Here is a 16,082-nt window from a genome sequence, read left to right as displayed (position 1 = left end):
CTGTTATGAAGCAGACCCCAAAGAAGAAAGATGTGAGACAAAAGTAGAGAGAGTTGAGAGTGAGAAAAGCAATAGAGGCATGGAACGGCAAGCTGTAAACAGCAGCATTTAACTAAGCCACACAGGGCAATTGAATATAGCTTGAGGGAACAGTCATAACATATAGGATGGCAATCACATTTATATTTCCATTTGTTCTCACTACAGTGCAAAGAGAGTGAACAAGAATACAAGGGGAAGATGAGCATGCTTGAAAGTGGATGATCAAGAGAGCCAAGAAAAATGACCGTATCTCTTGCAAAGCTGGGAGACTAAGTGAATCCAGCTGGTAGATAGGTTAGGATTGGGTGTGAAGAAAAGGAATAGGTCAAGAGACATATTTAAAAATGCATGAATTTACCCTGAATTGAAAGAGGAAGAACTTCTAGCAGACCAGATTGGGAATTAAAAAGAGACCATTAGTCGGGTTTAATTAGACTGAGTTTTAAGTCTCTTTCAAACAACCAGTTGGCATTATTAACCAGGCAGATTAAAACTCTGCCTGAAGCTAAAAGGCAAAGTTGAAAGTTTTTACTTCTAATAGAATATATAGAAATGACAAAAAAAGAGTTGAACATTGAGCTCAAATCCTCTAATTTGTTTCTCACTTTTGAAAGGAAATAGAAAACAAAATTTTTACAACTGTATCATGCTAAAGAAACTGGTCTACATAGAAAGAGAAAAATTACTGACTGGAATGTATCCAATAATGTTAGTGCTCTCTGTATTATGATAAAATAATAATACCACAGGGTAGCTTGTGCCAGATTTTAACTGGCAATAGAAAATGTAGGTATGGAATCTGATGCATATTATAATGGTATAATCTAGTAACATATTTATACTGTTTACATGGGAATACAGACATACATATAATTTCCTCTAAAACAGAATATATAAATTCTAATGTTGAAGGCATAATTACTAAACTAAATGCAATTGGTATGAACAAATACTTGCTTTCATAAGAAGTAGCATTAACATCAAAGATAAGAATTCTAGGAATTAAAAATTACATTTTGGTAACAAAGCCATTCAATACTTCTATGAACAGTTTTTCTCAGTAGAAGCTATTAAAGAGCCTTCTATCAGCTCTAAAATTACAAACATTTCCACATATTTTCAATATTTAGAGTGACATTGAATAGCATATTTGAAGTGAGGCATATAAAGTATATTAAAATTATCAGTATTACATAAAGATTTAGTTGTTTTAAAGCTGGATACATTTATTTATGCTCTTATCTCCAAAAACTAGTCACATATCGTATAAGCATCCAAAGACAGATGAACACGTTCCTTTCCTTCTTCAAGAATGAAACCAAAAATGTGAATGCTTCAGCCATGCTTCCTTAGTCAGACATATTTTTGTTTCCGCATCAAAACACTCAGATAAAAATTAAACAGATAACTCATATGTTTAGTTCATATGTTCTGAAGCCCTTATATAACAGAAGGATATTGGACTGCCAGTATTTGATAGTGTTATAATATACTCGCTTACAATATACAATATACAAACCTCAAGTTTATATTCACAACCATTCTACCTCATTGGGAAAGATTCAAAAATTCTACTATCTTAGGGTAAAATATGTATACAGTAACAAAACTACTAAATCAAGTGCCAGAAATAAATTACTACCGGCAAAGCAAACCATTTCTATTTACTTCATCCACGTAAAAAGTAATTTTAATAGAACTTGGGACAAACTTCAAGGTACAAAAAGGAATACATTGTTTTATAAGTAAGTAGAAATCCAAAAGCCCAGAAATAGAATTAAAATTTTTTTTTGGTTTTTAGGTCACACTGGCAGTGCTCAGAAGTTATTTCTGGCTCTGTGCTCAGAAGTCACTCCTGGCAGGCTCAGGGAACCATATGGGATGCTAGGATTTGAACCGACGTCCATCCTGTGTTGGCCGCATGCAAGGCAAGAACCTTACTGTTGTGTTATCTCTTCAACCCCCAAAATAAAATTTTAAAATGATTTTTTTAGTCAGTTAATTATTCTGAGAGATTAACAGGAATAGTACAAATCAGAGTAACACCTCAATCCCATTTTTTAAAAAATTCTCTTCAATATAAGAGAATAGCTTACACAGAGATTCCAAAACAAATCATGGTCTGCTGTGTGTCCCAAAGCCAAGACTAGAAAAAATAAAATATATAGAGTTCAAAAAAAACTTCTGAATTTTTACTTCTAAAAAATTTAATAATATAGGGTCAGGGTATTGGTTCTAAATTATCTACAAGGCATTTCTGATTTGCATATTTCTATAAACTTCATAAGTTTTCTTCATGTTCTTCTAGCTAGAAATCATATCTACATCTTCATTAAAGTAGATTATGATTTTTTAAAGTTGCTTCTAATGGGGATATCACTATCCTTGTGTGTAAGCAAAAATCTATTTTAAACAATTGTACAGATCTTTTTTCTGGTTTTAGAAACCACCGTGTCATACCTTTAATACAAAGAAAACCAACTCACGGCTGAAAACTGGGTGACCTGGCTACAACTCTAAATTTTGCATGTGTGAACCAGCCCCCAATTCACTCAAACCAAGACTAGCCTGGCTTCTTACCATCATCTTCACACTCTTCCAGGGGCTTCTGCTGCTTATTCAGGCACCGAGGGTCTAACCAAGATGTCGTTTTTGTATTATGGCTGAAATTCAGAAATAAAAACAAGAAATGTGTTTGAAAAGAAGTCCAGTTAAAAAAAAAAAAAGGATTATATGCTTTTCAAGCAAAAGAACCACTTTTTTTTTTTTAAGTAAAAGCTAGTTTTATTGAAAGGTTAGGGTGAGCACAAAAAAAAGTCCATATCCCAAGAGGGGAGATGCAGGTAACATGTGCTCAAATACCATGTACCCAGGGAACACATACCAACAGAGATGCTTTTCTACTGCAAATCAAACCTGTAAGGTGCTTGCCTTGCATGCAGTCAACGCTGATTTGATCCCTTGCATTGCCACTAAGGACAGAGTCAGGAGTAAGCCTGACTCAGTAAGCACACTGTGAGGTGTGCTCAAACCATCAACCTCCTCCATCTCCCCAAAGCAGTAAAAAAAAAAAAAAGCAGCAACTCCAGTCCCAAATTCTAAACTAACTTCAGAGACTGTTAAGTAGACTTTTACCTTAACTAAAATTTAATCATTCCATTAAGCAAAGTTTCAAATGTAATAATAGTTATGGTTTTGAAAAATAAGTTTCAAAATGGCATATCCTGTCTATACTCTATCTTTGTCTAGACATATTTTCTCCTTCACATTTGTGAAGAACATACTCCAATTTATTTTAAATTTGCCTATAACTTAAATCTTGGATGCTGGAATTCACAAAAAGGTTGCTATTTTGCTCATTATATTACATAAGAATTCTCATGACAGCGTGAAACTACCTCAATTCATATAAGTGGCTCAAAGCTCCTAATACATATCATTAATCAAACTGTCCCACATTGTGCTTCAGACAGTGAACGCAACCCAAAATTACCTATCATAAATAGAACTTGTGCCAAGAAATAGCTTGAAGTTAAACATGTCACCCAGCTCTCTTCTAGACAGTATACTCCCACTCTAGAGGAAATGTTTCAGTAGACAAATATTTCAGGAGAGGTTGGCAACTGCTTGGGAACATTTCACAAAATATTGACCTTAAATCATATTAGAAATGTCATAAGAATGAAGGAAGAATTGACCAAAGCAGATCAATACACACAACAACAAAGTTCTGCTTGAGCTCCTAGTCCATTCTGTATAAGCTAAGTAGAAGAGACAAAGTCTGGTGTTCTAGATACAAACCAAAATTGAGAACAAGGAAAGAATTTAATGCTGAGACCAGAGAGATCATATAGTGGGTAGGGTACTTGTCTTGCACACAGCTGACCAGAAGCTGACACAAGCTCAAGAGACAGCTTGTTCTTCTCCAGAAGTGAAGAGCCCCTGGACACAACCAGTAAACAACAGGGTCCAATTCCATATGGTTCCCCAAGCACGACTAAGCGTAATTCTTGACTGGAATGTAAAGATTAATTCCTGAGTGTAGAGCAGTAGTAATCCTTGAGCATTAGGAACTGGCTCAAAAAAAAAAAAAAAAAAAAAAAAAAAAAAAAAAAAAAAAAATGCATCAAAGGCTAGGAAATGATATTTAATAGAAGCCTTATGTTTAGGTTGTAAATATGCTGAAAAAATAAAACACAGTTCTTTATCTCAGATTACACTTCTCAATTGTTGAAATTCAAATTGTATTAATTGTTAAAAAAAACAGGATGTGCAAATATACCATTATCTCAAATATTAAAAGATAATTTAGTAACAAATATCAAAAATAATACTGCTTATTGTCTGCTGACAACTCTAGAACATGCTTTGATTTATAAATATTATTCTATAAAATCACATGTATTTATTATATATCTATTACTGTCCTGAAATATTGTATTAATACAAATATAACTAATGTTATATTAATAGAACACTTCTGAAATAATAATTATTTTGAAAATATTAGTACTAAAATGATTACCTTCACTTTATTAGTGATGATATAGGTAAAGATTTGGACAAAAAGAAAATAATGTTATGATAGGTTTGTTGCTTCTGTATTATTATTATTATTATTATTATTAGCAGTCTTGCTACTTAGCAAGAATCAGTGAACCATTGAGGATTTAATAAGTTCTGACATGTATTATCATGGAATTGCAAAAAACCTATTTCAAGGTAAGGCAGCAATTTTTAACCACAGCAATGGCACCAGGTTCCCATGTTCCAATGGTCTCTTCAAGGATTGATGAATAAATGTGTTTTCACATGCTCAAGCCCTGTTATGTGATTCTTCTTGAGCCAATGATCAAAAGCCAATTAGCTGTGGAAATATTCAACTTACAATTTTACAGATGAGAAAAAAAAGACAGAGAGGTAAAGATACCTGCCTTAGGAAGTGGGGAAATAGTACAAGAAGTAGGTAATGTGCCTAGCATGCAGCCTTTACAATTTGATCCCCTTACCATCATCAAATATGGCTCATGAGCAAAGAGCCAGGAATAGCCATTTAATTAAATTTTCTTTGATAAAATTTTTCATTTTATAGTTTATAATATATGAAAGTCCTTTACATGTTTCATTAGATTTAAATTTGTTAGTGGGTTTGGTAAGAGTAAATGTGAATTATGTTTTATTTTTAATTTACTGATTTTCAATGCTAACATACAATTTTTGTATATTTGTAAGCCTTATTGTAAAATCACTTATTTTAGATTTTTGTACAATTTTTATAATTTTTTTGTTTGTTTTTGGGCCACACCCGTTTGACACTCAGGGGTTACACCTGGCTATGCGCTCAGAAATCGCCCCTGGCTTGGGGGGACCACATGGGACGCCGGGGGATCGAACCGCAGTCCAGTCGGTCCTACGCTAGCGCTTGCAAGGCAGACACCTTACCTCTAGTGCCACCTTCCCGGCCCCTTTCTTAATTTTTTTTTGAATAGTTTTTTTTGGGGTTTTTTGTGGTTTTTGGGTCACACCCGGCAGTGCTCAGGGGTTACTCCTGGCTCCATGCTCAGAAATTGCTCCTGGCAGGCACGGGGGACCATATGGGACGCCGGGATTTGAACCAATGACCTTCTGCATGAAAGGCAAACGCCTTACCTCCATGCTATCTCTCCGGCCCCCAATTTTTATAATTTTCTATCTAAACACTGTACACTTCAAGGAGTAGCTTTATTCTTTCTTTTCAGCCTGTATGTCCTTTAGTTTCTTTCTTGCCTTACTATCCTGTGTTGCTAGGACTTCTAATAGGATACTGAGTGAAAATGAAAACTAGTACCTCCGAATTTTGTTTTTCTCCATTAAGAATGTTAGCATAAGGACTTTTTCCCCCTTCTTTTGGGGGTTATATGTTTTTTTTTTGTTTTTTTTTTGTTTTTTGTTTTTGGTTTTTGGGCCACACCCGGCAGTGCTCAGGGGTTACTCCTGGCTATCTGCTCAGAAATAGCTCCTGGCAGGCACGGGGGACCATATAGGACACCGGGATTTGAACCAACCACCTTTGGTCCAGGATTGGCTGCTTGCAAGGCAAACGCCACTGTGCTATCTCTCTGGGCCCAGTTCTTTAATTAATTCAAGGAAATTCCTTCTTGGGGGCAAGTAGATAGGTAAGAGTCTAGACCACATGCCTTGCATGTGTGAGGCCCTAAGTCTGATTCTCTTTACCACTTGTCCACATCTATCCAGTAACCCACATCCAACCCGAGGCAGCACTAACATGCGTAGTTTGGAAATCCCTAGAATCACCATTGGACCTCAGCAGCATCACATAGTCACAACCAGTCACTGAACCATCTGGCCTAGTGGTCCCCCTCTCACCAGGAATAATCCCAGGGCCCTCTGAGCATTTTTGGAAAGTTTTCCCCAGAGAAAGTATTCTCTATTCTTTTGTTTTGTTTTGTTTTGGGGCCACAACTGATGATGCTCAGGCATTACGCATAGCTTTGAGCTCAGAAATCATTCATGGCAGGCTCAGGAATCATATGGGATGCTGGGGATTGAACTCAGGTTGGCTACATTGCAAGACAAATGCCCTACCCACTGTTATACACCCAGTCCCTTACCCTGTATTCTTATGTTTCTTATAGTTCCTAAAATAAATGAGCACTAAATTTCATCTAAGGTATTTAGCAACATTGATTAACATGATCATGTGATATTTTCCTATATCCTATTAAAATAGATTTTCATTAGTTTGAAAAGAAAAGAAAGAAGAGAAGAAGGAAGAGAAGGAAGGAAGGAAGAGAAGGAAGGAAGGAAGAAGGAAGGAAGAAGAAAGAAAGGAAAGAAAAAAGAAAGAAAGAAAGAAAGAAAGAAAGAAAGAAAGAAAGAAAGAAAGAAAGAAAGAAAGAAAGAAAGAAAGAAAGAAAGAAAAGAAAGAAAGAAAGAAAGAAAAAGAAAGAGAAGAAAAGAGAGAAAGAGAAAAGAAGAAAGAAAGAAAGAAAGAAAGAAAGAAAAGAAAGAAAGAAAAAGAAAGAAAGAAAAAAAAGAAGAGAAAGAAAGAAAGAAAAAGAAAGAAAGAAAGAAAAAAGAAAGAAAGAAAGAAAGAAAGAAAGAAAGAAAGAAAGAAAAAAGAAAGAAAGAAAGAAAGAAAGAAAGAAAGAAAAAAGAAAAAAGAAAAAAGAAAAAAGAAAGAAAGAAAGAAAGAAAGAAAGAAAGAGAAAGAGAATTTGCTTTACATGCATCTGACCTGGGTCCAATCCACAGAACACCATGTGATCTTTGCTTGCCAGAAGTAATCCCTAAGTGCAGAGCCAAGAGTAAGCCCTGAGAATTGTCATGTGTGATCATACATACATATATATACATATATACAATACATACATATACACACATCCAACATAGTACACCTGTCTTTTATCCATAAATAAATCCATAAATAGGGCCCGGAGAGATAGCACAGCGGTGTTTGCCTTGCAAGCAGCCGATCCAGGACCAAAGGTGGTTGGTTCAAATCCCGGTGTCCCATATGGTCCCCTGTGCCTGCCAGGAGCTATTTCTGAGCAGACAGCCAGGAGTAACCCCTGAGCATCGCCAGGTCTGACCCAAAAACCAAAAAAAAAAAAATTAATAAATAAATAAAATAAATCCATAAATATCATAATTTGTATTGGTGATAAAATATATTTTTCTTTTTCTGGAACAGAAATATTTCCTGAAAAATAGGAAAGAGACTCCAAGGCTGGGGGGATACTATAATTGTTTTTCTACATTGTGAATGCTATTTGCTAATTTTTCTTAGTAGTTATGGGTCTTATTTAAATGGTCTATTCCCATATTTAAAGAATTGTGGAAATGCTGGAGTGGTAGTACAGTGGGTAGGGCACCTGCCTTGCACACAGGCAACATGAGTTTGATTCTTGGTACCCCATATGGTCTCCTGCACTTTTCCACCAGGAGTGATTCCTAGCCCCAAAACAAAACAAAAACAAATGAACAAAAAAAAAAAAAAAGAGAGAGAGAGAATCTGGAGGTTAGTGCTTTTTGAGGAAATGACTCTCCATTTCATCTAAACTGTCGATTTATGTCCACAGACTTGTTGGTAGCATTCTTCTGTTAACTGTTTTATATCTCCAGTTCTGCAGTAATTCCTTGATCCTTCCATTTCTTTTTTTTGGTTTTTGGGCCACACCTGGCGGTGCTCAGGGGTTACTCCTGGCTGTCTGCTCAGAAATAGCTCCTGGCAGGCACAGGAGACCATATGGAACACCGGGATTCGAACACAACCACCTTTGGTCCTGGATCGGCTGCTTGCAAGGCAAACGCCGCTCTGCTATCTCTCTGGGCCCTGATCCTTCCATTTCTAAAGAGTTAATCTGTGTCTTTTTTTTCTTTCAGAGTTTATACTTTCTTTAATGTTATTGCCCTTCTTGAAAAACAATTTGTTCCATTGACTTTTTTACCCTGTTTTTATTTGCAACTTCATTGACTTCTGATCTCTATTATTTCCTTCCACCTACTTATTTCAAATTTTATTTGCTCTTGTTTTTCCAGGATTTTAAATTAGAAGCTTCGATTGCTAATTTAAGACAAACTTACTCTCATTCACTGCTTTGACTGTGTACCTCTTCTGATATACATCTTCATTTTTATTCAGGTCAGTCATTTATTTTGTTTGTTTCTTTTTGGAACCACACCCGGTGACACTCAGGGGTCACATCTGGCTATGCCCTTAGAAATCGCCCCTGGCTTTGAGGGACCATATCAGACAACGGGGATGAAACTGAGGTCTATTATAGGTCAGCTGCGTGCAAGGCAAAGGCCCTACTGTTGTTGTATCACTCCGGGTCCAATTCACAATCATTTTTTAAACTTTCTTTGAGACTTTCTTTGATCCAAATGTTACTATTTAATTTCTGAGTTTTGGGAGACTTCTACTTTAACCATTATTAATATACAACAATTCCTTAATGTTTTAAGGTATGTTTTTCCAGGCTCTTAATTTCAATTGACCTATGTTATTATAGGACATCTTAGTTTAGTCCCATAGTTTAGTCATCTTGTTTAATCTCTGCCATTTTATCTCTTTTAACAGTTATATTTAAATTGATTAAATATGATTTTTGGGAGCTGGAGTGATAGCACAATGGTAGGGCATTTGCTTTGCACATGGCTGACCTAGGACAGACCTAGGTTCGATTTCCTGCATCCCATATTGTCCCCCAAGCCTGCCAGGAGTGATTTCTGAGTGTAGTGCAAAGCCAGGAATAACTCCTGAGTGATGTCAGGTGTGGCCCAAAAACAAAAATATGATTTTTAGTATGTTTGGTATTAAGTTTCTATTTTGTATTCTGCTTTATCTTTGTTTTGTTTTTTGATATTTTGGAACCACATCCAACTGGGGAGACCATCAGGGATACTGGGGATAGAACCTGGGTCGGCATGCACAAGGCAAATACATCCCTCCTTGTTGTGCTCTGACTCATTTTGTTTACTATTTGTTCTATTTCCCCCACATCTGCAGACAGAGAGTGTAGGAAACAAGCTACAGGAAGCAGGTTCTCACAGATACAGAAATATATTCATTGCATATATATATATATATATATGTATATATATATATATTTCTTTACTCTCTCTCATCTACCATAAAATTGCCTTCATAATTGTCTTTGTGGCATTCTGAGTCACACCCACAGTGCTCAGAGAAGTATGCAGAACTGGGAATCAAAACTACATGCATGACTTCAGTCTTTTGAGTACCTCCTGAGCTCATAAATTCTTTCTTGGTTTCTGACACACAATTAGAAACAGACTACACAGTAGGGTTCTTTATTTATTTTACTTCCATTCTCAAAAACCCAACTGAACAGTAAAAGAAAAACTTACCTCTCTATTTTTTTTTCACTATTTTTCCTCATTCCTGGCATTCTTTGTCCCTGACATAACTTCACAATAAATTTTGTTTGTTGGGAAATACACATGAGAAAATCATTTAAAGCAGGCTGTTAGTAACAAATTCCCTTACTTTACCTTAATCTAAAATATCTATTTCCTCTTCATTTTCACTGAAAGTATAATTCTGGGTTGATAATTTTCAGCACCTGAAAAATACTGAATCCACCTGCTTCTGTCCTCTCTAGCTTCTTTTTTTTTTTTTTTTTGGTTTTTGGGCCACACCCGTTTGACGCTCAGGGGTTACTCCTGGCTAAGTGCTCAGAAATTGCCCCTGGCTTGGGGGGACCATATGGGACACCGGGGGATCAAACTGTGGTCTGTTCCTTGGCTAGCGCTTACAAGGCAGACACCTTATCTCTAGCGCCACCTTCCCGGCCCCTCTCTCTAGCTTCTTAAAAGAAAAATACTATCATTTGAATGATTTCACTAATTAAAAGATAGGATTCTAACTTAAAATATTTTTTACTGTCTTTAGTTTCTAGGTGCTTGACCTTGATGTGTTTGCTGTCATTTTATTTCTCTTGTTTAGGTTCACTCAGTTTCTCTAAAATTTATTTCTTTGGCAAAATTTGTGGGGGATGAGTACATTTTTCAACTACTTGTACTCTAGAAATCAACTAACATATAGCTAGATCTTCATCATCATCTTCTTCTTCCTCCTCCTCTTCCATCTCCTCTTCCTTCTTTTTATTTTATTTTATCTTATTTTTTGGCCTACACTTAGCACTGCTCAGGCATTAATACTGGCTCTGCACTCAGGAGTTATTTCTGGAGGTATTTGGGAATCATGGGATTCCTGAAATTGAACCCGGGTTGGATACTTGTAAGGCAAATGTCTTACCTATTGTGCTATTGCTTCAGCTCCAGATCTTTTATTATTTCTCTACAGATCCCCGAAGCTTTGTTCACCTTTTTCTTCCAGTCGATTTTCTCTACTGTTCACATTAGGTCATTTCTATCTTCTGATGGTCTGACTTTTTCCCCTTTCCCTTCATTCTATTAGCAAAAGCTGTCTACTCAGCTTTTTTATTTTGGTTGTTGGGTCACACCCGGCAGTGCTCAGGAGTTATTCCTGGCTCTATGCTCAGAATTCGCTCCTGGCAGGCTTGAGGGACCATTTAAGATGCCAGCATTCAAACCACCATCTTCTGCATGCAAGGCAAATGCCTTACCTCTATGCTATCTCTCCAGCCCCATCAGTTTTTAATTTTGTTATAGTATTCAACTCTAATTTTCTTATTTTTAGATCATCTACTGGTCTAAGCGTTTGTTTCTTTTTAAAAATGTTTGGGCCCTACCTAGTGGTGTTTAGGAGCCATTCCTGGATCTTTGTTCATGAGTGATCTAAAAGTGCTAATGGGAACCATTGTGGTGACAAGGATTGATGTGGGTTGGCAACATGCTAGGCAAGAACCTTATCTCTTGTACTATCTATCTTTCCAGGCCTACTAAGATTTTCTCTGTTTCAAATTTTTCTATTTGTTTCAAGCATGTTTACAGTTGCTCACTGAAAATCTTTGTGCAGGAATTTTGGAAGGATGTCTCAAAAGGCTGGGTCACATGCTCTGATATCAGGAGTCCCAGGTTTAGGTTTGTTTAGGTTGGTATGTTGGTGTTGGCAATATACTAATTGTATTTTTTCACTCAAGTTGGAATCGTTAGTTCCTAGAATAACACATGAGCTTGTTATGAAAATTTAACCATTTATAATATTCAGGATCTTATTTAAGCATTGTTCTAGTTGGCTTTCTCTGACACTGCTACAGCTACAGCAGAAGGAGGGGTGACGCCACTTGTAATTTTCAGGCATTTGGCCCTTGTTGACTCCGAAGGAGATGAGTAACTCATAGCTATTGCTGGGAAGGGATAGAATGTCTAGTTTCAGCTTTACCGGTCCATGATACTAGCTTGGCTGGGAAGGGGAGGAATGCCAATCACTGTTCCCAACTTAGTGTCCATCACAACATAGAAAGTGGAGGACCCCTATCACTGTCCAGTGGAAAAAAAGATGACACCACCACAGTACAGAAAACAGTTCACAGACTTGGGGAAGTTATTTGACCAATACTCACCAGATAAAGGGTTAATAGTAAAGACAGATAAGGCACTTTTTAAAAAAAGAACATCCAATTACATCAGAAAATGGGGAGAAGAGTTAAGCAGAAACTTCCTTAAAACAAAAACCAAGGGGCTGGAGAGATAGCATGGAGGTAAGGTGTTTGCCTTTCATGCAGGAGGTCATCAGTTCGAATCCCGGTGTCCCATATGGTCCCCCGTGCCTGCCAGGAGCAATTTCTGAGCCTGGAGCCAGGAATAACCCCTGAGCACTACCGGGTGTGACCCAAAAACCACAAAAACAAAACAAAACATAAAAACCAAGGGCCAGAGAGATAACACGGAGGTAGGGTGTTTGCCTTGCATGCAGAAGGACGGTGGTTCAAATTTTGGCATCCCATATGGTCCCCCAAACCCGCCAGGAGTGATTTCTGAGCGAAGAGCCAGGAGGAATCCCTGAGTGCTGCCAGGTGTGACCCAAAAACCAGAACCAAACCAACAAACAAAAACCCCACAAAACACAGAGATACAAATGGCCAAAAGAAATATGAAATAGGAACTGGAGAGATAGCATAAAGTTAGGACATTTGCCTTGCATACAGAAGGATGGTGGTTCGAATCCTGGCATCCCATGTGGTCCTCCAAGCCTGCCAGGAGTGATTTCTGAGCAGAGGCAGGAGTAACCCCTGAGTGCTGCTGAGTGTGACCCAAAAACAAAAACAAAACAGAAATATGAAATAAAAATGCTCTGTATCATCAATGATCAGGAAGGTGAAAATCAGAATAAAGAGATTATCAACTCACAACACAGTGACTGACACATATCAAAAAGAACAAGAACAAGACCAGTGCTAGTAGTGGATGTGAAATCAAGGGATTCCCATTCACTGCTGATGAGAATGTCAACTGGTCCAGCTCCTCTGGAAAACTATATGGACATTTCTTTAAAAATCTGGAAATTGAGATTCCATATAACAGCAATTTTACTTCTTGGTATATCTATCTATCTATATCTATCTATCTATCTATCTATCTATCTATCTATCTATCTATCTATCTATCTATCTATCTATCTATCTATCTATCTATCCAAAGTCCTCAAAGCAAAATGAAAATATGATATCAGCACTTCTATATTCCTTGTATCACTATCCACAATAGTCAAAATCTGGAAACAACACAAGTGTCCAAGAATAGATGACTGGATTTAAAAAAAATACTTGGTACATATACACAATGGAATAGTCCTTGACTATAACAAAAGACAAAGTTAGGGGCTGGAGAGATAGCATGGAGGTAAGGTGTTTGCCTTTCATGCAGAAGGATGGTGGTTCGAATCCTGGTATCCCATATGGTCCCCTGTGCCTGCCAGGGGCGATTTCTGAGCATAGAGCCAGAAGTAACCCCTGAGCACTGCCAGGTGTGACCCCAAAACAAACAAACAAACAAAAAGACAAAGTTAGGAAATTTATGGAGAGACCTAGAGAGTATTCCACTGAGTGAAATAATTTTTGGAGAGACGTGGAGAATATCGTGCTGAGTGAAGTAAGTTAGAGCAAGAGAGATCAAATGATCTTTCTCACCATGGTGAAATAATGAATTCTCAAAGAAAATAGAAACAAAGAACATAATAAGGTATTCAGAAGGAAATGTGACATTTGAGAGGATTGGAGAATAGGACAGGGAGGGAAGCATTCAACCGGGAAGAGGAGATACTGCTGAAAGATGGTAAACTGTTAGGTATGATACCCTATTGGCAACTGTACTGTAAAACTACAGTGCAAAAATAAAACAGAAATACAACACCAAAAACCAAAAATCACCTCTCACAGAGACAGACTGGTGGGAAGCCAATGAGGGAGTTGGAGGGAAATTGGTGTAGGGAAGGTGTGACACTGGTGATTGGATTGGTGTTGAAATATTGAATGCCTGAAACCCAATCATATTGCATATTCATGTATCTAAATTTAAAAAGAATATAAGCGATGGCTAGAGAGATAGTTTCCTAAGTAAGGCACTTGACTCTCATGCAGCCAACCTGTGTTCAATTTCCAGCTTCCATGTGCTTCCCCAAACCCTACCAGGACAGATCCCTGAGCCAGGAGAGTAAGCCCTGAGTACTATAGGGTATGGCCCCCAACAAACAAATATATAAAGCTAGGTTAGGACAGAAAATAAAATAAATTACTGTATTCTTCTTTGTCAACCAGATTCAGAGGTTAGTATTTCACTAACCATCAAAGTGATCAAATTACTTATACAAAAATTATCCTACCTTTGTTTTTTTTTTTTTTTTTTTCCCTTTTCTGGAATTTGGGCCATACTGGGTAATGCTCAGGGGTTACACTTCTGGTTAAATGTTCAGGGATCACTTTTAGTAGTGTTTAGGAAACAACATATAGTGCAAGAGATCAAGCCTGGGACTGTGCCAGAGTTAGATGCATGCAAAGCAAGCTTCTTAGCCACAATATTATTTCCCCAGTCCCTAGAATTACTTGATACATTCTTTCCAAGAACTTGAATTTCATGTATTACTCTATCATAAATGCTATTGTTATACTTTCTTTTCAACACAATATTTCTTCCTAATAAACATCATTTCAAAAATAATTATATTGCAGATGATATCTACTTTTATTCTATTTAAACAAGTCTATAATACAAAAGAAGATGATGATGATGATAAAAATGCTAATGCTGGTCATAAGAATCACTCGTTAATATTAGCCCAAGTACTTTATATCATCTCATTAATTCTTGGGAAAATCTGATAGGGTTGGTATGATTCATAGTATGAATGTGCATATTCAGATTTGAAAAACAGAGATAAACAGATGTAAACTTGAGTTCCTAAAGACAAACAACTAGTTAGTCAGTGTGACTTTTTTTGTTTGTTTGTTTGTTTTGGGTCACACCCGGCGGTGCTCAGGGGTTACTCCTGGCTGTCTGCTCAGAAATAGCTCCTGGCAGGCACGGGGGCCCATATGGGACACCGGGATTTGAACCAACCACCTTAGGTCCTGGATCGGCTGCTTGCAAGGCAAACGCCGCTGTGCTATCTCTCCGGACCCGAGTTAGTGTGACTTTTTATGTAAACCCTTAACTACTACCTTCACTAATTTCAGGAAAATTCTGCATCTTCCATCCTTGGATTTCCTTAACATGAAGAGAGATCATAGATAGTCCTCTCCTCTGGCAGGAAAAATACATGAGAACTCTGGATCTCTAATCTCAGATATAAAGATGGATGATAAAATAAATAGATAAATGAATAAAAATTAAAAAGGCTGTTCCAGGACCCATGACTTTCGTCTCACTCCCAGGTCTTTAAGAAAATTATATTTTATCTTTTCTGGCTTTATTTGTAATTTTGCAAATACAAAATTTCATACTCAAATATACAGCAGATGAAAATAGAGATTCAAATTCCAAAGAGGTTAGAAAAATAAATAATTTGCTTCCTTAACTCAAACCTGTGTTGAGACTTTAAAATGTGTTCTGGGTGTAGAAGTAGTCAATATATCACAGAAACAAATGCACAGGTGTTCATACCAATATATTTTATAAAGTGAGATGTTTCATATATTTTTCTCAATTCCCTCTTAGGTAGGTTCACTGGACAGAAGAATTTCAGTCTATTTCAGAAAAGCAGGTTTATATAAACTTACTCTTGGGAGACACTGGGAACAACACCCTGTGGAACTAGGAGCTGAACTCTGAGCATTGTCTCCACAGCCTTATCTAGGCTTTTTTTTCTATTTTGTATTTATTTATTCATTCATTCATTTTAGGGCCATACCCAGTGATGCTTTTGCCATGGTGGTTGGCTGTTGGTCCCAATGGTGCCTGGGGAACCATGTGGCGTCAGGGACTAACCTTGGGGATCCTACTTGCAAACAAAGACTTTATTTTTATTTTATCTTTTGGTTTTTGGGCCACACCTGGTTATGCTCAGGGGTTGGTTACTCCTGGCTCTATGCTCAGAGATCGCTCCTGGCTTGGGGGACCATATGGAACACTGGGAGATAGAACTGTGGTCA

General features: G+C 37.2%; 1 protein-coding gene across 1 annotated transcript in view; it reads right to left on the bottom strand.

Annotated features, from left to right (window-relative positions):
• MAGI1 (membrane associated guanylate kinase, WW and PDZ domain containing 1) overlaps positions 1–16,082 on the bottom strand; it is a 763,677-nt gene that overhangs the window by 112,252 nt on the left and 635,343 nt on the right. Inside the window, 1 exon segment of the mRNA XM_049777123.1 lies at positions 2,623–2,705. Coding sequence (XP_049633080.1) covers positions 2,623–2,705 — 83 coding nt within the window.

Source organism: Suncus etruscus, chromosome 7 (genome assembly GCF_024139225.1).
Source record: "Suncus etruscus isolate mSunEtr1 chromosome 7, mSunEtr1.pri.cur, whole genome shotgun sequence".
NCBI lineage: Eukaryota > Metazoa > Chordata > Mammalia > Eulipotyphla > Soricidae > Suncus > Suncus etruscus.
The sequence above is the reverse complement of the archived record's forward strand: the minus strand, read 5'-3'. Positions and strand labels throughout refer to the sequence as shown.